General features: G+C 41.5%; 1 protein-coding gene across 10 annotated transcripts in view; it reads right to left on the reverse strand.

Moving 5' to 3' along the window:
* The window catches only part of LOC110834135 (uncharacterized), a 48,010-nt gene that overhangs the window by 10,074 nt on the left and 15,544 nt on the right, over positions 1 to 22,392 (reverse strand). For 5 of the 10 annotated variants that reach the window (XM_087349448.1, XM_087349456.1, XM_087349455.1 and 2 more), the window contains 7 exons: positions 11,179 to 12,158; positions 7,549 to 9,225; positions 6,006 to 6,745; positions 5,339 to 5,522; positions 2,061 to 2,205; positions 1,098 to 1,236; positions 169 to 295 (listed from right to left, as the gene is read on the reverse strand). In XM_087349448.1, coding sequence (XP_087205574.1) covers positions 169 to 295; positions 1,098 to 1,236; positions 2,061 to 2,205; positions 5,339 to 5,522; positions 6,006 to 6,745; positions 7,549 to 9,225; positions 11,179 to 12,147 — 3,981 coding nt within the window. In that variant the 5' untranslated portion in view covers positions 12,148 to 12,158. The other 5 variants (XM_087349449.1, XM_087349452.1, XM_087349451.1 and 2 more) reach the window with 5 other exon arrangements.

A 22,392-nucleotide genomic window follows, 5' to 3' on the forward strand; every position in this document is an offset into this window, starting at 1 on the left:
GTAATTTGGAACCTCCACAGAGTATGTTAAGATTCAATTAATTTCACTCACCCCCAATCTAGTGCCAAGGTCAAGAATGACCAGAAGCTATAACCCCTCTCCTCAAGTGCCTCCATCTGGTATGACAGCTTTAATTTACCCCTCCATATCTGCAGCACCATAACTCACCTCTTCTGTCCTCTTCTCCAACTTCACAGGTGTTGTTTTGTGTAAGCTTTTCCCTTGCTGCATAGCCTTTGATATGTAGTCCTCTGGCTCAGTGACACCGTGTAGTTTCATGTGCTGCAGTAGGTCCCTGCCACAGTACAATGAATTCATCTACATCAGTGGTCCCCAACTTTTTGTGCCTATGGGCACATTTGAGAGTTTATGAGATCGTGGCGGGCACCAACCAATTAACAAAGCCAAATTTTCTTTTCTCTGGACAAATAAGATATGGACACCAAATAATACACAAAACAACACAACGTTTAATGATACAAGAAACCACGCAATCAAAAATACGTACTTTTATAAGTACAATTATTATTACTCAAGTGGGAAGTTAATGTGATGTTTGGCGCTGCATTTCATTGGCCAGTTTTCCAAATTTGGGAGTGTAGGATGATGTTGCTGCTCGCAAACAATCGTCAAGATGGGCGTCAGTAAGTCGAGATCTGCGCTTTGATTTTATAATGTTCATGGTTGAACGGCCTTCATTATTCAGTATAACCTCTTTCCGTAACAACGCGGGCACCCAAAAAAAGCCTTGGTGGGTGCCATGGCGCCCGCGGGCACCGCGTTGGGGACCACTGATCTACATTTTCTTTGCAGAATACTTAAGAATGTAAACAAGGCTGAATCAATATATTCTAACAATTGTCTTTCCACTACATTCATACAATAACCAATGCACAGATAATTTGTACAGAACCAGCACTACTGAAAAGACAATGAAAACCAACTAGCCATGCATGAATGAAGATTCGCGTTGTTTACATATGCCATATTTTTCAATTCTGTCATCACTTTAAAGGTTTTTAAAAATTGCCTTTCCCACATATTCTGTTTTACATAATATAAAGTTCAATAAAGACAATGTTGTAAAAATAACAAACCTCTTAAGGGAGACATAGAAGGGACAAAAGTAGCACTTGAATATTGCGCCCGGCCTAGAAAAGTGTTGTTCTCTGTGGTCTCCCATCTCAGCAGCAGAGTCACATGTAAAGGGGCACTTGCCACAGGCACTTATTGTATCTGGAACAAAGTAAACCCTCCTGATTCACACAACACATGTTGATCGATATGGCAAATATAACTTTAAAACTTAATCCCTTCTAACGCAAAATATCCTGAAAATGGAGTTTGTGCTTCTCTCCTCCACAGAGACACCTCAACAGATACATCTACACAGATGATGATGATGATGAGAGCAATAGTCGTTCATGTTACCGACTTTCAGCTTTTTATGCAAGAGGATGCAATGCCTGAGTGCATATTGCATCTCTGACACTACCAACTCGTTACCTATGTTGCTGGGGTCAACACTGAAAATTGGTGGACAAATTTAATTTTACTTCGTCCTGGTCAATATAATCGCAACTCTACATGAAGCTTAGATTGAACTGGATTTCCTCAAATATGGCTCATCATGCAAAACCAACGTAGGTTACACCTCATTATCTACAGGTTTTATTTGAAACATTTTAGATGATAATTTACAGAATTACAAGGAAAAGTCTCTTTATATTCAGTATTCTTTGTGCATACCCTGAATAAAAGCAGTTCATGACTTGTAATAATTGCAGTTTCTTACAGATTTTAAAAACATTTGGTGCCACGGGCAAGCACAACCGTGCAGGGCATGAAAGCCATTTTGCCAGAGAACTACTATTTATACCAAACCAGAATAAAAAGAGATTCATTCTATGTTTAGCATCAATCTTCAACACCAAACTTTATCAAAACCTCCTGGAAACGAGTAGAAACAGGTGGAAAAGCCAACAGCTACCAGTTACGGTTAAAAATCTACAAACTTTACAATATAATTTTTGTATAATGTATTAATAATGAAAAAGTACCTGATCCTTCTGGTATTTCTGGATAAGTTGGCAGATCTGCCTCACCGATGCCAGCACCAATCGTGAAATGCTCCTCCACAGTACCACCTTCTTTAAGGCCAATCACCACCCTCACATCACCACTGTGCTTCAACCGGCAGTGTCTCTGTACATAGAAAACTTACCATTAACAAGACATGTGTAGCCACTATCATACTGCAGACAAGCCAGAGTCCAACGAACATGACAATGAATCTTTGGGTTTTATAAAGGGCAAAGAATGTGATCAGTTAAGCGACTGTTAGCTTGTATGATTTGAGGTTCTCACAGCGGTGGGTATGAAGATTTCTGTCTTCTGGGTTGTTGCGCTGTGTAGTCTGGTTGATGTTAACCAACGTTTCAGAGGTCATACTGCCTCCGTCATCAGGGTGATTCGCCCTGATGACGGAGGCAGTATGACCTCTGAAACGTTGGTAACCATCGACGAGACTACTCAGCGCAACAACCCAGAAGACAGAAAGCTTTGACTGGTAGCTTCTCAAGAAGAACTCTATCCAATGCAGTTAGGTGGTTGATTGGTACAGGAAATATTGGGATGAGATAGGGAAATGTGCTAATTATGGAACAAAGAAAATTATGTAACAAGGAACATAATAAATTATTCTCTTCTACCAGCACTGTTATAATAATCAGATCAAAGCCATAAAATTGACTGGGCATGGGGCATTTGTGTGAGGTAATCAAACACATATACATTTTGTAGAAGAATCTTTTGAATGATCTAACTCTGAAAAAAAGAGGTGCATAAAAGAGAATAATATTAAAATGCATCTTATGTAAACAGACTGTGGTGGTAGAGATGAGAAAGAATTGGCTCATAATAGGTTCAATGGTTTTTACTCATTTCACTAAAAATAATGCAACACTCAGTTGGTAAAATTCTGAAAATATAACCCTATTAGAGATGTAATCGGTCATTCAGAAATTTTTTACACACACTCAAGTTACCCCACAGAGATCCCTATTTAGTATGCAGACAGTCGACAGGTTTTAAAAATCAACTAAGGAGAAATAATGTGGACTAAATTACAAACAAACAAAAAACATTCTGAAAGAAGCAAAACAAAACACTGAAGAAAAATACCTGTTAGTCTTCAAGATCAAACTTTCAGTTTGTGACCATAAATTTGTCCATGTCACTTTATACAATAAAAAACAGTTACCACCTACATTAAATACTTAATTATAAGATTTGAGGTTTTCACAGCAGTGAGTATGAAGATTTCTGTCTTCTGGGTTGTTGCGCTGTGTAGTCTGGTAGATGTTTACCACGTTTCGGAGGTCATACTGCCTCCGTCATCAGAGTATGAAGATTTCTGTCTTCTGGGTTGTTGCGCTGTGTAGTATGGTCGATGTTTACCAACGTTTCTGAGGTCATACTGCCTCCGTCATCAGGCCGATCGCCCTGATGACGGAGGCAGTATGACCTCTGAAACGTTGGTAAACATCTACCAGACTACACAACGCAACAACCCAGAAGACAGAAATCTTCATACTCATCGCCCTGATGACGGAGGCAGCATGACCTCTGAAACGTTGGTTAACATCGACCAGACTACACAGCGCAAGAACCCAGAAGACAGAAATCTTCATACTTATCGCCCTGATGACGGAGGCAGTATGACCTCTGAAACGTTCGTTAACATCGACCAGACTACACAGCGCAAGAACCCAGAAGACAGAAATCTTCACTTAATTATAAGTTAATAATTGAGGCCTCCCCTCAAATAATGCTGTAAGGCACTTTTCTACATTTCTAGTGAAGCTTCTTCCCTGCTTTTGCAATCAATCTTTTGCTGTACATCATCATTCCAGGGTCAATTTCAGATTTGCTGTACTGTTATAATACCATTATGTAACTTCCATTCACAAATCTGTTACCCTGGAAAAACGCTCTAGATAACAAAGTTGTGTGCCAAAAATGGTGCATCTGCATCTAGAAATGAATTATATATGTGAAACAGAATAAGTAAACTAACCACCTTCTGATACTTGAAGACTGTTATATGTGCCTTGCTTTGCTAATGCATTCATATTATAAAAAATTAAAATAATATCGCTCATCAATCAGTAATCTGATGTAGTTTCTTATTCTGTAACAAGTTGCAGTGAATAAGTGAGATCTGAAAGGCAGTGTTATGGAATGTACTGGAATAACAACATTTCTCATTTGTGTAATCTCTACGAAAAAACATATCTACTGACCAAATAAAAGATATATATTGATATGCATGTTATCTTCTGTATCATCCTCAATTCTACCGGTTAATAACCATTCACTCCTGCTATAGCCACAAGCACCGAGTCCATTCAGTACATCAACACTCAGCCGGCTTGTTGCGGGATCTCATATTTACAGTTCTAGTTATGATTTTCCAGAGTTTCCCAAACCACAAGTTATTCCTTATAAACAATATAGTGTCATAACGTAGTATTTAAAGTTACATTATGTACACACAATACAAAATCAACAGAAAACATATAGACAGAAAGAAAAGTGTAGGATGCTAACAGCTGCAACTTTAAAATAATTTTTAGTATGCAACAGTCTCCAAGCTCACAGCCTTGAATTTGCAAGAGCACACTTACATTCAGACTGCACTCACGTGTCAATATCCACTTCGAGTTATAAAGAGAAAAACAGCATGAAGGGGAAACACAAAATCAGACGTAGAATATGATTCAGCTGACGACTATCAATGGGTTAAAGTAAGTTATATGTAATTATAATAAATATAAGTCCAAATGCTGTGGCAATGTCATGAAGCACGAGTACACGATTCAGCAAAACGCATAATAGAACAACAACAAAACAGTTTTAAGCCACGATAATACTTATACACATTTCAATCAATAGCCGTTATTCATGCATAGGAGAGGTAAATAATTCCCTGCCTTCCATGGACGAAATTCTTAAAGTATATCTTCTCGAATAAAATTATGTTCAACTGCAGAATTATACTAACATACGAAATGACTAGCTTCAACAGCTGACAACGTAAGAAATAAATTAAGGAATCAAGAACTACAGATTTAGAACCAACAGTCCTCAGCAATAAAACTATGTACTAACTGCATTAAGAACAAAGAAACCAACATGAAACTTCGAAGAAAATTCTAGTTGGAAAATTGTTATATACAAACTTTGTTTTCTTGCTGTAAATGACTAATATCATCACTGATCATGCTTCACAGAGAGCTCATCCCATGCAGTTAGTTGTGAAAGTGGTTAGTTGTACCTGGATGACATGCTTCCAGTTTGATACCTGACGGCAGTGGCCGCACCGGAAAAGTGCGTGGCCCCGCCTGACACTTGCCTCGGCTGAGTTGCTGCTGCCAGTACCACCGCCACTGCTGGCCTGCTGTAGACGCTGCTGGTAATGCTCCTTCACGTGTGCTAGCACCAGTTCTCGACTTGCGTCCCTACAGTAAAATCGCAATATTTTTAACGGCATGTTACATGAAGAATTTGAGGTTTTCACAGTAATGTGAATACAGATATTACATCTTAAAAATATTCAACTTTGGATACAGCCAATTTTTATAACAATTGAAGAAAATATATAGAATCAGAACTATTTAAACTCTGATGACAGCGACAGATCACATATTCTTCGATAATCATACAACTCAGCACAACAGGAAATTATAACCATGTCTACAAGTTCTACATATCTGAAAGTAGAAACAAAATGCAATATTACTGTTGATGGCTTCATTTTCAAATGTCCTATTCAATATAATTTCGAAGTATTTTCACGATGATCAACAATATATTACCGAACCTCAATTCTTAGGACTGAAAGGTTGAATGCAGAAACACCTGGAAATGGTGAGACTTCATGATTCCAGCATAAAAGATACAAATCAAGACACGCATACACAAACAACAATTTGGTTTCTCACCTGTAGTTACACTTCTTACACTTCCAGAGGGTTTTCTTACTGTCTGTACTTGGCCGCTTGGTTGGCGGTTGGCCCTCGGAGCCACACTCTGATTTCACTATAAGTCTCTTCATTGCACGTTTGGGTCTCACGTCCAGGTCCTGCTGCTGCTGCTGCTGCTGTTGTTGTTGTTGTTGTTGCTCCTGCTGCTGAAGCTGTCGCTGCTGCTGTAGCAGTGCTGATGGCTGTGGTTGCAAAGGCGGAGGACCTGGGAACACCACGTGGTGTGCTGCTCGCAGGGGTGGTGGTGGTCTGAGTGGGACACCCGGGCCCAAATGATGAACGCTGCTCGAGACGGGAGTAGGGGCTCGGGTTAGACGAGGTGGAGCAGGCAACTGCTGTTGCAAAATGTTGGCATTGGGATGCACCGTCATAGCCTGGCTCATGTCAAGACCCTTCGAACGTCGTCCGCTCCCACTACTCTCGGCTGTCGGTTCGTGGACTCGCATTAGCGTCAAATATTTGTTGTATTTTGAATAGTTTCTCCTTCCTGTTTCATCTGTCATCAAAACTCTCGCCCGCTCATGACTTGCGTCTCTTGCAGACTTCAGACGTATGTGCTTGGTAATGTCCCACCTCCAATTTGAACGGTAAGCACAGAGCGAACATTCAAATGGCTTCTTGTTTAAGTGACCCACTATATGAACATGGAACCGAGATGCAGTGGATGCCCAAAATGAGCAGTTTGGGCATTTAAAAACCTGCAAGTGACACAAAAAATTATTCTTAAATTCCACAACAGAACATATAAAGCTTGCTAAACTTAACTTAGTCCAACAAGATGAAGTGGCTCCAGTTTAAGGAATTCTGTTAACAGATTAATTCAAGTCCCTGTTATATTCTGTATGATTATCAATGTGCAGCATTCCGAGGCTTCGAGCTATATAGAAAAGTGACACAGGAACCATTGTAACATTACAAGACTTTGGTTATTCTTGTATCAAAGTTCACTGCATCAATTATTTCAATTTTGATAAGTAACAGATGTAAACTGTGAATTTTTTTCCTTCATTTGGAGACCGACTGAATCATAGGTTATGAACAATCTGTGATATGAACAAATGAACAGTAATCACAGTTATTCCAGAAGATAACAATGGTGAAAACTGAGCAAATACTCGAGTCTTTATCAAGAAGCCAAAGTGTGTTAAATATTATTACACATCACACACTGAACTTGCAGTGGTGACTACTAAAAGATATCTTCTGTTACATTCTGAAATTTCTGTGAAAACAATGTTTACTTTATAACTCTTACCAACATAATAAGACCTGGGTTATCTTAAGTCAGTGTAATCTCCATGAACACTCCGAACAATTAAACAATTATCAGTTTCTCGAGAGGGACTCTGCTGCAGAAATTGTTTAATTAAATATGGTATGTAAATTCGTCACATATGCTCTATTAAATTTCTCACATAAATTATTAAGATTTCCAAATGAACATGTGTCTGACATAGCACTCCTGCATTCTGCAAAGCATATTTAAAATCATAAACTTTACCTTCTTGACGGTTAATGGAACTTTACAATCCACATCAGGAATAACTCCGTCTGGAGAATCTGAAGGAACTTTGCTTGTAACAGCACCATACCCTGGGGCTGTTTCAATGCCAACCAGGCTACCCTCACTGATCGGTGACTTGCTACGAACAGATGTGTCAAGGCTATCATCATCTTGTTGCTGTGCAAACAGAACTTGCTGCAGCGGTGATGTCTGTTTCTGCTGTTGCTGTTGTTGTTGTTGTTGTTGTTGCTGCTGCTGCTGCTGCTGTTGTTCCTGTTCTTCCTGTACTTGTGGCTGTGACTGGCGATCCTCCTCGCTCTCCGTCTCCATTGGCTGTGGTAGATTATTCCATACAAACACTTTATTCTCCATTGGGTGTGGTTCCTCCCCTTTCACTCTCTCCTCTTCTTCATCATCGTCTTCTTCATCTTCAACATTCTCCATCTTATTTTCTTTGGCAATTTCTGTTAAAGGTGCAGAAGGAGAAGCAGAGGAAGGAGAAGTTTCCGCAAGATTTTTATTAGCTTCCAAACAGGACTGTAGGTGTATCACTAGATCTGCACTAGTCTTGCAACGCTGACGACAGTGCTGACATCTGGTAGAAGAAAGTTCTGTGCAACTAGCCAACACTACACCACTACTTCCATTAACCACGGTGCCATCATTGCTGCGGTTTCCAGGGCTGGTATGCAACTTCTGGTGACGAGCTAGTTCAGACAGACACTTTGACTCATGCCCACAGCAAGTACACACCAAATTACAAGACTCCCCAGCACTTACCAACAGTTTTTCTTTCAGTTTATCAAAGAAGGAAGCATTCTTCTTTTTGAATGATAAATCAGGTATAGATGATAAAATGTCAAGTTTAGATTGTAGCTGACCATCACCGCGTGCAACCTCATCTTCATCACAATCATCTTCTTCCCCCTGCTTCGGAGAAGACTTCTTTGGTAACTCATCATCCACCTCATCATCTGGTAACCTAAAAGCATCTTCACCTCCTATGAGAGACGCAAAGTCCTTAAGTGAACTGTTGGGACAAGATTTAGCACAGATTTCATTCAGATCCCGCTCACTCATGCTGCTTTCTTGTTGAGATGTTTGTAGCTGTTGAGGTTTCAGTAGAGAAGTAACAGCTCGACCTCGGACTGTGGGGATCCTAAGTATTGGTAACGACGCGACAGAACTAGGAGGTACAACCTTGTTTTGTATGGGTATCAAGTTAGGAATTGGACGAGGAACCTTTTTGGTTGCCTGTTTGACAGCAGCTGCCCGATGGATACCATGTGCCTTGCTTTCATGCCGAGCCATTTCGCCTTCCCACGCCGCCTTATAGTTACACATACGACACTTCAGGTTCTTGATGTAAACATTCCCATTTTTATGATGGATAATATCATCTGGGTGTATAAAGTCTGTCTGAAAGTTATGCCTCTCATTCTGTTCCTGGCTGCTAAGAGTTTTCAGCTTCTTAAGCGTCACTTTAATCTTTGGAGTCCTCCTGGTGTTTCCAGCTGGAGTACTGATGGAGTTTGATCTACTGCAGTTACCATTACTGCTAATGCTATCAGTGTTTAGAGAGGTTATGTTCTTGTTCTTGTTCTTGTTCTTGTTACTGCTGTTACCAGACGCTGAAGTTGTAACAGCAAAACCTGATGGCTTTGTGCCTGGTGCCTGAAAGAAGAACATCATAAAAGAGAAGTATTCTTAGCAATTATCTGGTTATGTTTCAATGAATTTACTAGACATCAATATTATGAATGTCAGAAAACCAAAGTCTTTGCAAAATTTTGGTGCCTAACTACATTACTGGCAATCAATAAAATTAATTAGTTAGGGCAAAATGTTTATTTTCAGCAACAGCACTTACCTTTTAATTCTAGAAATTTTGTACTAAACAAGACAAATTAATAATCATATAACACTGTTACTCAAAATTTAACTTCTGTAGTTGAGGCCATGGTGGGCAGAGATGCAGAGAACATTCCGAGTCTAATTATATGAGCTGCAATCACACATCTTTAAAATTATCTTTTGGGCTACTGTCCTAGAATTTGCCTGGAATGATTCTCATATCTAGCCTTGGGTATTAACATCTGCACTGATTCAGACACGTCGTGCAGGTATTTTAAAACCACATGTCATAAATCACTATTACACAAATCTAACTCAAATACAACGTGTCTGAACTCCAAAGAAATGTAAGTGCAATCTAATAAATGAACTTCAAGGGACAGAGGCCACCTTGTAAAGCTTATAGTCACTCAACTGGTCAGGAAATTCTCAGCCCTTCATTGGTCCCTATCCGAAGCCAGTTTAATCAGTCCCCCAAACCCTCATATACACTCCTTATATATTATCCTCCCATCTAAACCTTTGTCCCCGAAGTGGTTTCTACCCTTTAGGTTTTCAGACTAAAATATTGTATGCATGTCTCATCTCATACTCACTGACTTTCTCACTTTAATAATAAAATAGTAATGAAATTTTGTAATTATCTCCATTCTTGTGTTTCTTCCTGTTTATGTCCAAATATTTTCCTCAGTATTCTGTTTTCAAATACCTTCAAATTTCATACCAATGTTTCTACACTTCAATTTTTAGGTTATTAGACAAGAGACAAGGTAAGATATTCTGAATGGAAAGATATAACTGCAATCACTTAATTAAATGCAGTGTTGTATGCAATACACTTTAAAACGTTTGCCACATAATAGTTTAATTTGTGTTCATAAAATTAACTATCAAATGACCTCATAACACATTAGAGACTTCATTTGTGTCACAGACAAAGTTAAACTCATGTAAGGTAATATTCATTGTTGAAATTGGCAGCAGTGAAGGACCAAAGTTACTGTAAATGTTGTATGAAGGTCATTCTGAAACTTCGACATTAAATGGCTTGTCACAGCACATGTTAAAGTATGTCCTACGTTAATTCTTCAGTAATTTTAACTTGATAAAAGTTGTTTTGCTTAAATTGAAGGGATCACAGAAACATTCTACGTTTCTGGCAGCAATGCTTTGGTAAGGACCCAAATCAACAGCATTTTCATTGCCTTAAGCCCATCTTACACATTACCAAAGAAATGTTACATTAAATTGCCACTAAGCCAATCTGTAACTGTCTTAGAATCACTTTATTTTAAGTCCACCAGGCAAGAAAGTAGAAATTTCTCATACAAGGCTTGCAGCCTTTTGTCAGATTCAAATTGCACATATGTGTAGCTCCTATATAGTATCCGCTGCCTATATACAGTAAAAGTAAAAAATATATTAACTGAAGAGTTGTGCTGCTCAATGGACTTGGGACTGGGGATGTATTTTTACTTGTGTGGAAAGCATGATGCCAATATCATAGGACAGAATGTGGTTCCTCTGAATTCGTGAGACACTACGATACCTAACATGAACCCAATGCTAGGAAGTACCAGTCTTGCCACTTGCATTATCCAGTAACAATTTCGTATCTGGCATCAGATACTAGAGGGACTGTCTCTTAACATCAGATCTTCGACTCTTTCCAGGTATGTACCAGGTCGTTCTGTCGGGTAAACATAAAAAAAAGATATGGGACAATTTCTCTGGCATGACAAAAGACTCATCATGTGGTACAACATCCCTTACCTGGAATGGAGGGGCGGAATCTGCTGCGTCTTCCCTCTCCATGCGCAACAGCTCCAACTCCTCCTGGTCAATCTCCTCTTCCACAGCCGTAGAGTCGCTTGCGCCCACCTTGTTCCGGCGCCGTCCTGTCCCCGCACCACCCCCCGCCAATATGGGCTGTCCAACTGGGGGCACGTGGTGGTTCATTTCATGTACAGTGAGGCTCTGCTTGATATCGGCCGTGAAGTTACAGAGAGCACAGCGAAAGGCCCCATCCCCAGTATGATTCTTGTAGTGACGATCCAAGTTCCACTTGTATGGCGTGCGGAAGTCACAAAGATCACACTTGATCATAGGCATGGAATGGTACTTCACGTGCTTCGTGTACCGAGCCTTCATATGAGTCACGTAATTGCACTTACTGCAACGGTAGAATTTCTTCTTGAGATGCGCAGTGCGTTCATGTTTCAACACTTCACTGGGGTTCGAACTCGTGAATGGGCACAAAGAGCATTCATGTACGTCCCCTCCACCCACCTTCGCACCGATGTTTTCACTCACATTCACCATTTTAGAATCGCCACTGGACTTCTTTTCCGCTTGCTTTGCGCTCACCGTCTGTCCGCTGTTCCACAATTTCGATTTCGATACCTCGCTTTTCTTTCTCTTGAAGCCAGCGGCAGCTCCTCGACCTATCACGTGAACCATGTGCACATGCCGCTGCAGCTTTTGACTGTGCTTGGACGCGTACAGGCAGCTAGGGCACTCGTACACTTTGATCTTCTCCCCGTGTTCGTCCTTGAGATGGTATAGGTAGGAGCGCGGGTTTTGTGTATAGTAAGTACAATGAGAACAAGTGTAGTTTCGCTTTATCTTGCACTGGGGCAAATCAGTATCGTCTTCACTTTCTTCGTGTATAGACTCCCCGGTCACCACACTTCTCACCACGAGGGTGTCACCGCTTCGATGCACCATAGATGGTGAGGACATGATGCTCACATCTGAAAACAAAAGGTATCGACAGAAATTAATATTATCCTCCACGATCGATTATTTCAAAGTCGATCCCGATTAAAAAAACAAATGATGGCAGTCCTGAGTTGTCCACTTCCAAATTCGAAAGTTAAAAGTTCTCATTAGCTTTGTTAACAAAGTAGCCGAAAGAAAGGATATTTAAAGCTCTGGACGAGATTCGAACTCGTGACATTAACGAATGTCGCTGTAAGCACTCTGCCGTCCTCAACTCTCGAGACGGCAACAGCAATTATCGATCCGTGGTCGATACAACCGTGGAGGTGGAAAGGCAACACAGCACGTTCTAAGCCTCTGGTAGGTTGAGCCAAAATTTCGAAACAATTTCCACATCAGTTCAGTTCCGTCTTATGAAAACTCCCACCTAAAACTATTCACCTCAAGGGAATACGATGTACTCTGCCCTATTAGTCCCAGTTTCTGTCTTTTCTGCCTAAAAGTCTTCGCTACGACTTCATTATTTTTCTCTCATACACGAAGTAAGCGAGAGAGATGATCAGCTGTTTGTTCCGTCCGCTGATTCGTGTCTTCTGAATTTGATTTTCCGTGACTTGTTTGTCCCTAGATAGGTTATCCTCTTTGTGCTTCTCGCGGTTACATCAGACACACGTGATAAACTACTTGCTAATTAAACTCGGCTAAGACCTCGCAATCCACCATTGTCATCTAACACTACCCTCAGAAAAAGTGCAACATTAAACTGAAGTCCCAGTTCTTGGTCGCAACACGACTGGACTACTACGTAACAAAGAGATGGTTCGAGTCGACAGCCGCTCAGAAGCTTCCATCGCAGGCAATCAATAGCTGGCTGGCTGGCTGGTCGCCTCGCCCAGAACCAACCTACCTACACAGCTCGGCCTGCTCTTGGCTGCCTTCGCCAGAACTGGATGCGCGTGCTTGTTCCAATTTTATCCCGTCATTCGGCGGGGCGGATGCCTGACTAAGATGGCTGCTGCTGTCACCACTGCTGAGGAGTGACGCCGTCCAAAAACTTTGACCCTTTGGCCCCGTACCAGAGTCTTGCAACTTAACAGTAACGAGGAGCTAGCTGCCTGTATTGCTCTCACTTGCCAAATCTCCTACGAACAGCTTCCTTAGCTAGTAGCTGCTAGATGCAGTAATAAGTCTGAGCTTTATTGTGAGGTAAAGTTATAGCTGCCCCTGTTAGTACGCGACACGCGACGTAGGTAAAGCTATCTAGAACTACACGAAGGTCAACTTCAAGTTGCGGCCGCATTAACCCCTATCCATTGGACAAGAAACTGGGCGGCCCCAGAACCGGTCCGGACATGGCAACGTTGAGATATTTCCGTGCCCCCTGCCAGGAATCGATCACCGGCCCTCAGGTCCATAGTCCGTCTCTTTATTGAATGCGCTGTTGTTTTCTTTCTTCAACTGCACTATTCAGAAGCAAGAAATTCGAAATCGATTTTTCGTTCATTTAACCAATAGCTTAGTTGATGAATTTAAGGTATTGGCTACCCTGCAGGGGATGATGAAAAAAAACAAACGAAAAACCTGCTACAGGATGATTGGCCACTGAACTGCAAAGTTCTGTTTTATCTCTCTTGACACGAACAAACCATGCTAGGTTTTACTCGGATTCTCCAAGCAGGTTACACACTCACTTCAACATCGTCTGCAGCAAGAAACAGACATGCCCCATCATACCGCTTCAGTATAAAGCAAAATTACAGGGAAGACACGTCATTATCTAAGAGACACGTGACTACTGCAGAGTCCTACTTCCAAGAAGGCTGACTGATCCCTGACATGGAGCTATCGCGTTGAAGAAACAAAGTGTAAGTTCACGACGACGACGACGACTCTATCCTAAAATCAGACAGTAATTCGGCTTCTTTTTTCAACAATAACCATTTTGAATTTAACCATTTCCATGCTGAGTTTTGGCAAAGAAAGTGGTCGTAGAATCTTTTCATATGCAGATTTACCTGTTGAGAGACGTCAGAAGAGTTATGTCACCAACCTTATTACACATTAAAACACAAATACATTCCAGAATAGCTAGCTTCGCCATGCGAAATATCTCTGTGTTGAAGGGTTAAATTCCATTTTCATCAACCCATTGTCAGTTGGCCTTACAACAAAATCCTACGAGTAACTATACCACCACACCCACCACTAAACATCTGCTTAATTCTATTTGAAACGAAAATGAAAAATAAATTCACTGTTGATAATTTCAGTCGATGTGAGTAGCAACTCCATGGAGCAGAGACGTACATGAGAAACTTGTCTAGACATCAAATTCCCTCAATTTTATGAAAAGCGAAGGTTCGCTGTCGTGTTCCCAACAGCCTTCTATTGGACCCTACTCTCAAGTCAGACGAATTCGTCCACAACTTTCACATCCTAATTCTTCAAGTATCTTAGGTTTTACAAGAAGGCCCATAACCTTCGTCTCTCAGATGGTCTTTTACGACTACAATTTTTTTATGCATTGTCTCTCAAATGCGTACTACATGCTCCGTCCATCTGATCCTCGTCGATCTTCCTAGCGATAGTAAAGAGTATGTCTGCCTTTCTTTTTCCTAGCTTAAAGCATTTATTCGTAATAGTTAATGAAGGGAATGAATTTGATTGTTAAGTCGGTAACAGGAAGAGGGCTTCTTTGCCTGGTGCTAAGCCCACACGTGGGATCTAACCAATGAAATAAACACCAGTCGGGCATTCGTACACACGAATCCATCCTGTGTTTTCATCTGAGCGTATCGTATGTGGAACTTTAGATGCAGTTCAGGACCACAGACGCTAATTTAAAATAATAACTTATTTTCTTTTAAATGATAAAGCTGTCTTCAACTGAGGTGAAAGTAGTTAAATTGTAACATTTCGATTTTTTTCCTGTTCAGATCATAAAAACATTAGTTTTTAGAAAGAATCTAGGAGAAAACCTTCACTGGTCCAGCCATAATACCTCATTCTGAAAACGCATCCCGAACGGAAACACCGAAGTAGAATTTGAGATTCTCGTGACTGTGAGTACGAAAATGGCTGTCGTGTGTGACAGACGAATACGTTCTTCGCCCAAACATTACGATTTTAAAATTATAATTTTCCTAACGGTTCACGTTAAAACTACGAGATTTGAGAATCTCACGGCGGTAAATATGGCAGGGCAGTTGTAAATCGAATTGTGTGCCACCAAGCTTAAACGTGACAGTGCTTCAACCTGGACCTCAAACGAGCAAGGCAGAAGATGGCCCTGCAGAGGGAATACCTAATTTACCTGTCTTCTGAGTTGTTTGCATCGTGTTGTCAGATCGCCCTGAAGAAGGCAGCAAGGATATCTGAAACTGTTGCAAACTTCTACCAGACTGCGCTGCAACCCAGAATACAGTCAACTTCGGAAGCAGCCAACTTTGAGAACACCAAATAAGTTTAAGAAACAACTTCCTGTAAGCAGAATCGTTTTGGCTGTATTCTGCAATTTTCGGGGTCAACTACATCAATTCGATTTTAATAACTACACATTATAAATACATATAACATATATCATTCAGCACTAGCCGAAGAACAGACAAAACTAATATCAGTATCACGTTCTATTCTGATAGAGAGACGAGCTAAGCCACGTGTGATTTGTTATCTTTTAGGTATGTGTCCTTCAGAATCTCACAAAGAGGAATCATGTTTACCTTTATCAGGTTTTTCTTGGTTCTAATAAAGTGAATGTTGCGAACAGCTAGAGCCACAGTTCAGACCGACACATTTTAAGGAAAGACTATTATATATTCCGACAAAGTGTAACAGTGGTAAACAAAAGTTGACAGTGGAACCACGGTTCCGGAGAATCTGACGTAAATACGTCTCTGTAATGTAATATAATGAAATAATTCTTGGTGGTCTAGCGGTTAGAACGCTGGCCTTGTAATCCTGGGGTCTCGGGTTCGATTCCCGGCGGTGCCCGAATTTATAACTTGTGTTGGGCAAGGCCGTGGTCTAGGCAACACGGAGTTTTCCTCCGGGGGCTTCCCCGGTTTCTCCGTGGCATCCCATTCACACACAGAAGAAGGCAATGGCAAACCACTTCTGGATCATCTGCCAAGAACGTATATGAACAGGTCCCAGTCCGAGAAAAGGATGGAAAGATCCTGTTCATATGGACCTGTCGTCAGACAGAACACTAAATAAATATAATAAATAAGTACCTGTGATATTCTAAAACGTTTCTACCAGCACAAAATTATCTATTCTACGACGCACTTCTACAAACGATTCACAGCTCAGCTCTTTCGGCAATAACGAAAGCGGATTGTTGACGGCAGTAATGTAACACAACTATGCCGAATAAACAGATGTCGTAACAATTAGTTTCTTAGATAACATAACTATTGTTAATATGGATCTTACACATTTTCCTAACGCTTTTTTGCCGAATGACCCTTCCGTATAGACGTACTTACGTCAAAAAACAAAATGGTGATGTCGCATAGTAACACGTCCTTGTAATGATTAGTTCCGTTTCTCACCACACCATTCGTTTTGGTCGAGATATATGGTAACTTCTTCCCAGTACCTACATTTTGTTACCTGCACTGTTCGGGAAAGCGTCACTCGACAAGAGCTCACTTCTATTAGAGCCTGAAAGGCAAACTTGAAAAGGGACGACCTTTGCAGAGGCTACCGGGTACGGGAAATAAACAAGATTGTAAGGAAACATCGTTAACCTTTTCTTGGTGGGTCAAAAACTGTTGTGATTAGTTAGCACACAATTAGTTGGACATTAGCAACGTATAACGGGCTTAAAGACGAGCGAAATCACCCTGATGATGAAAGCCGCAGGGACCACGGAAACGTTGGTAAACTTCTACCAGACTACAAGGCGCAATATCACAGAATTCATCTTATCCTGTAAGTACCTCTCTCTTTGGCCAAAATATTCACCTCGGCACCATTTTCAAATATGTTCTTCCATTTGGGGGGAGACACCAAATTAAAACAACAAAGTAACTCGATGAAGGGCACGCATTCTTAAGTAGCTGACAGTCGCCAGCTGAATAAGAAACTCTTCGCCGAAGATTCATTACAGTCCTCACAAGAGACTGCTACTGACCAAATCCAAAGCCCACATCTTCGCACACTATTTCCATTGGGACCATTTTGAAAATTGCCTCCCATACAAAACAAAGTCTCTCCAGTGTTCTGCAACTCACAATAATTCTTTTGTTTGTCAGTGCCTATCCCCAGACAAATGTTCCTTACACCGTGTTCTCATATTACAACAAGCTTCAAGTAACAGAAGCAACACACGGACAATAGCGTTTATATTCAGAGTAGAATTATCCGAAAGTCTTCTCAACATCAACGCTTCTAGGCAGACGTAATCTACATCGCAGTTTCGCAAGAACGACAGAAGGCAGTCCGTTGGTGTGGCTCGTTGAAACCTTGAGGCGGAAGTTAACCTCCACCTTGTGAACAATGTGCTGGAATCCTAATGAGCAACCACTCGATCATTCTGATAAAGAAATGAAAGCAACTTAAGATTTCAGGGTCTCACGACGACGACGACGACGAATACGAAGATGGCTGTCTGCAAGAACCAATATGAGGTGTAATGACTTAACTGCTGATAAACTAAGTTAAAAATCAAAGAGACACAGAGGTAATCTGTAAAGTCCATTACAAATACAGCTGTGAAGTCGGAACTGGCTTGGGCATAGTTCGTGCAAGCCAGATGACTATTGTTAGTGCGTTCGACGTTGTCATCATCTCATGTACTGGCCTGCGCTTACACACGCGTAAGTTTTAAGAGCAATCAGAAGAGTATGGATCGATTTTTATATCGACTTCCAGTACAACATTTCAGAATCTACTACATAACCCTGAGAAGAAGCATACAAACGACCAGTCGATTGCTTCATACTAACTGCATGGAGCACAGTCCTCCTGGAGAAACTATCAGTCGCTCAGCTAGTCAAAAAACTTCTCACTTTTATGCAAACCAAAGTTTCAAAACCGTGTTCATAAATAACCAGATGCCGGTGCCTGTCCTGGGTCAAATGAATCCAATCCACCCTCCTACAGTATAAGAGATCCAATTTAAGTAACACCCTGTCTGTCTATTCCAAGTGTTATCTTCGTTCTAATGTTCCGATCAAATTTTGTGCGCATGTCTTCCATGTGGCTACATACCATCGCTAAAATCAGTGGTCTTGAATGTCGCACCTAGCCCAATGACAAATGAGGAAATCTGAAACCCACGACAAGGCACGCCTGACGTCTGCAAGCCCAGGACGCTGTAACACCTCATGAGTCATCCAGTGTCGGGGTCCACTGTACTATTTCCTGCTCGCGATAACGAATGATAACAAAGATCTTGCGTTCGGTAACTACTCAGGCTAAAAAATCCGCAATCAGTTTGCAACTGAACACAACGACCAGTACACTACGAAGGCCAACAGTGAATGGCCAGTGGAAGGAATGTCTTCTGATATCGATATATCGATAAGATACAACATCGTAGTAAAATATTCAACAATATACAAATTTATCGTAATCGCTCGATACTTTCATTTTTTACAGTGTTGTTGAGAACAAATTTAATGCCTGCTAAGAAATTAATGCATTTCCTACTACAACTAAAAATACGTTTATTCCGTGTCAGCGATGGATAAGGAAGAACACAGGTAATACGATATTCAACTCGATTTCAGTGACATCTAAACAAAACGTTTTTCAGTTAGTGGTGGAACTTCACATTGCGATGTAAACTCATGTACGACATTTCATAAAACAAACAGTGACAATAAAATGCTTTAATACTGACGTTAATTAGGTACTGCAACAATTACACTTGTTCTGCCCTAAAAAAAAGATTCGATATCGATACCTCCAATATCGATATGAAATTTAATATCGACTGACATCCCTATACTTATGGGCTCGTTACGAGTACAAGGACACTTACAGGAGAGAAAATTCTTCTGGGTCTATCCGTATTTAATATCGGGGTTTGTCACCATTTCATGCATTTCTTCCGCACTTTCGCTTAATATGGCTACAAGTATCTGAAAAGAAAGTGCCGAGAGAAATACTAAGTCCTATGAAAGATGAACAAACGTAATTCGTGACATGAGCTTGGGTATTGAAAAACCTGGTACTGTTTACGTGCAAATCGATGTGGATAATGAACGTCTCATGAGATTACGAACAGCTATTTAATGTGGCAAAAATATGGGAGCAAGGAATGCTTATGCAATTATTGTGGGGAAAGCCACTTGAAAGACCGAGAAAGATATTAAGATGGATGATAAATATATCTTGGAGGCGAAGGTTATGAAGATTTTAAGGAAGCAGCTCAGAACGGGGCCCCAATAGCGGACTTAACCTTCGGGTTCTGCACCAGTTTGTTGGTTAACTCTTTTAATGATCATTGTTAACTGCATGTACCACCTGCTTTAACAATAAATGACTCTGCGCTTTGTCCACAGTATAATTCTGAGTATGATTCTCAGCATAAACGCTGATTACTACCCTGAACAGCATTAACCGACCGATCATCTTCATGATGCAGACGTGGTTGGGCGCGAATGTTTGCCTCTTCAGACAACACTGATCTTCAAGGAGTTAATAAAAAGTTCCAATATACTTGACTGACTAAGCTATCCGGCTTCAAAGTCCATCCACGATGATCGTTTTACTTAGCACCTCATCATATTTTCAACCCTTCGCGGGGGCAGCAAAGCTTTACGAGAGAATCGAAAGTTCGACTCCTGGTGTCGAGGTGTAGGCTCCTCTCGCAAGGGACACTGTTGATTATTGATTACTGCCCCTCCACCCCACCCCCGGTCAGTCAGAGAACGTAACGCTGCTTCAAGTCTGGAACACAACTTTGGCTTGCTAGAGCGTGGCAACATGAGAGGATGTGAAGATGCCTTCAACCTACAGCAGGAAACAAACACTGCCTGCTGGCTGCTGTCTCTTGCTTATTCAAGCTCCAATCTACGTCACCCAGCTTGCCTTGATGGTGCATTTCCTAACACTACAGCGTGCAGGCCTCGCGTTTGGCAGCTCGGATGGACCTGGGAGACTTAAGTAACTTTGTACAGAGCTTAGATGTGTTGTGGAGTCTCCTCATCGCTCGATTTAGGTACATTGCACCTTATTTCCCAGTACAAACACACAAGACAAGGTGGGAGCAACACAGACGGGGAGGGGAAAAAGAATGGAGCCATCTCCTCAAGAAACTGGAAGTCTGTCAGCTAGTCAATAAATTCCCTGTCTTTTATGGAACTTGAAGGTTCATTACTGTGTTCACAAAAGCCCGCCATGGTACCATTCATTTTAATATTATTTCAGCTAGGTCTTCCAAGTGGTATCATTCTTTCAGTTATCCCGAATAAAACTGTGTGTGCAATTCTCATCTCACCCACGCGACTCCATTAACCAAAGGGTCTTCTATCACAACAGCTGAAAGTCGTCTGCGAATCAGGTCTTGTCTGGTGAACGTCATCTTTAGCACTCAACAAAGCTGTGCCTTCCTGCATCCTCTTTCGGCGGAATCGCTTAGAAGCCACGATATTCTGGGACTGTACCCACCTCCCGTACAGCTGCCTCGACTTGGCCGGTTCCCCCGGATGAGAGAGCTGAATGTTGCTGAGACAGCTGATGCCCGACCCCCCCCCTCCCCTCCCTCTGCTCTTCTCTCATCCCTGTGCAGCATCTCCGCGAAGGTTCTACCAGCAATAGTCTGCATGAGCGAACAACAGTCACTTACCTTCGCCCAGTACGGTTACAATTATTACCGTTTCTGATGCAATTTATTCTAACCCACGCCATGATCGTTCACTATCTACCACCTCACTAGCACGTCTGCGCAAAACCAGCGTTCTAATTCTACCTTTCTCCCACATTGCAAAAGAGATCTTCTTACCCTAGCATAATTTCATTACTCTCGACGGTGTTTGATAAAATGGTAAAAAGTATCACATGTTTTGTGCATGCAACAGAACTCACGTATTGGTCTGATGATCGCACGCCGACTCACCGCTCTACACCCAGTGCTATGCACTCCGCCCAGCCGTATGTCTTCCTTCGCTATCGACTGGCTGCACGAGAGGACACGTCACAGCAGCGCCATCTTGCTGAGCAAAGCTACTCCCGATGGAAAGCCCGTCCATCCACTTGACTAATCGCAACCTCGACTTTTATTTTTGTACAGTTCCTTCGGACTTGGAACTGTACGAACTATTCTTTGTTGGACTCGTATCACGTACCAGCAACTTATTTCCTTTTATAAGAGACCCACATCGTTGAGGAATATCCCAGCCGGTAACTCTACTCGAAGGGAGACAGGACAGTGGCGACACTACTGCCATGACATCACTACGTATGCTAATGCACCAGAATTACCATTCTTACGTGCCCGAAGACAGATAACGTTGCGAAGTTTATTGCTTTTAGGACGGTCCAAATTTTAATCTCGGACGTCTGTCCCGAAAACTTTCCTAACTAGCTCCAAGAACAGAGACCTTGAAAAGCTGATAGTCTGTCAGCTAGTCAATAAATTCCCTGTCTTTTATGGAACCCGAGGGTTCATTACCGTGTTCGCTAGAGACCGCCACTGGACCACATCCTGAGCGGCTTGAATCCAATGACAATTTTTTACGATCTATTTCAATGACACCCTCCATCAAGTTCAGATCCCTGAAGTAACTCTTAAATTTATATTTTCCGACTAAAACATATGTATTCGTGATACATTATATGGGCCTTGGTTTCCATACCATCAGTCCAAATTCGGGGTCTATTTTGTCATTGTGTACCATGGAATATTTTTGCGAGAGACGCTGTTATAACCAGCCCAACTCCCAAGCCGGAAAACCACCTCTTTTCATCTGCCAGAGATTCTTATCCAACACAGCCACAGCTGACATCTACATTCGAAGACAGTTTCCTCCAATCGCGTCACAACAATGTTCCATTTTATGGTGATGTACTAATATTGTGGTTCAGAAGAAAGTTTGTATAGTCGGCGTAGAAGTTTTTGGACGGTGGAGGAGCTGGCGGACGGGCCTACTCTGTGTACCTGAGGTGGCACGGTCAGTGTGTTTCTTTTGTTTGGGCGTTCAGTCCGATAAGCTCCTCGGCGCAGTCAGCATTATACTATCGCACAAGAGACTCGCTCCTAGCCTTACCCTTGAAAATTCCACCGGCCAAAAAACTACTGCGCCGACTATA

The sequence above is a fragment of the Zootermopsis nevadensis genome, unplaced genomic scaffold (genome assembly GCF_977971745.1).
Source record: "Zootermopsis nevadensis isolate Lab colony 2312 unplaced genomic scaffold, Znev_1.0 Znev_ptg000016l, whole genome shotgun sequence".
Taxonomy (NCBI): domain Eukaryota; kingdom Metazoa; phylum Arthropoda; class Insecta; order Blattodea; family Termopsidae; genus Zootermopsis; species Zootermopsis nevadensis.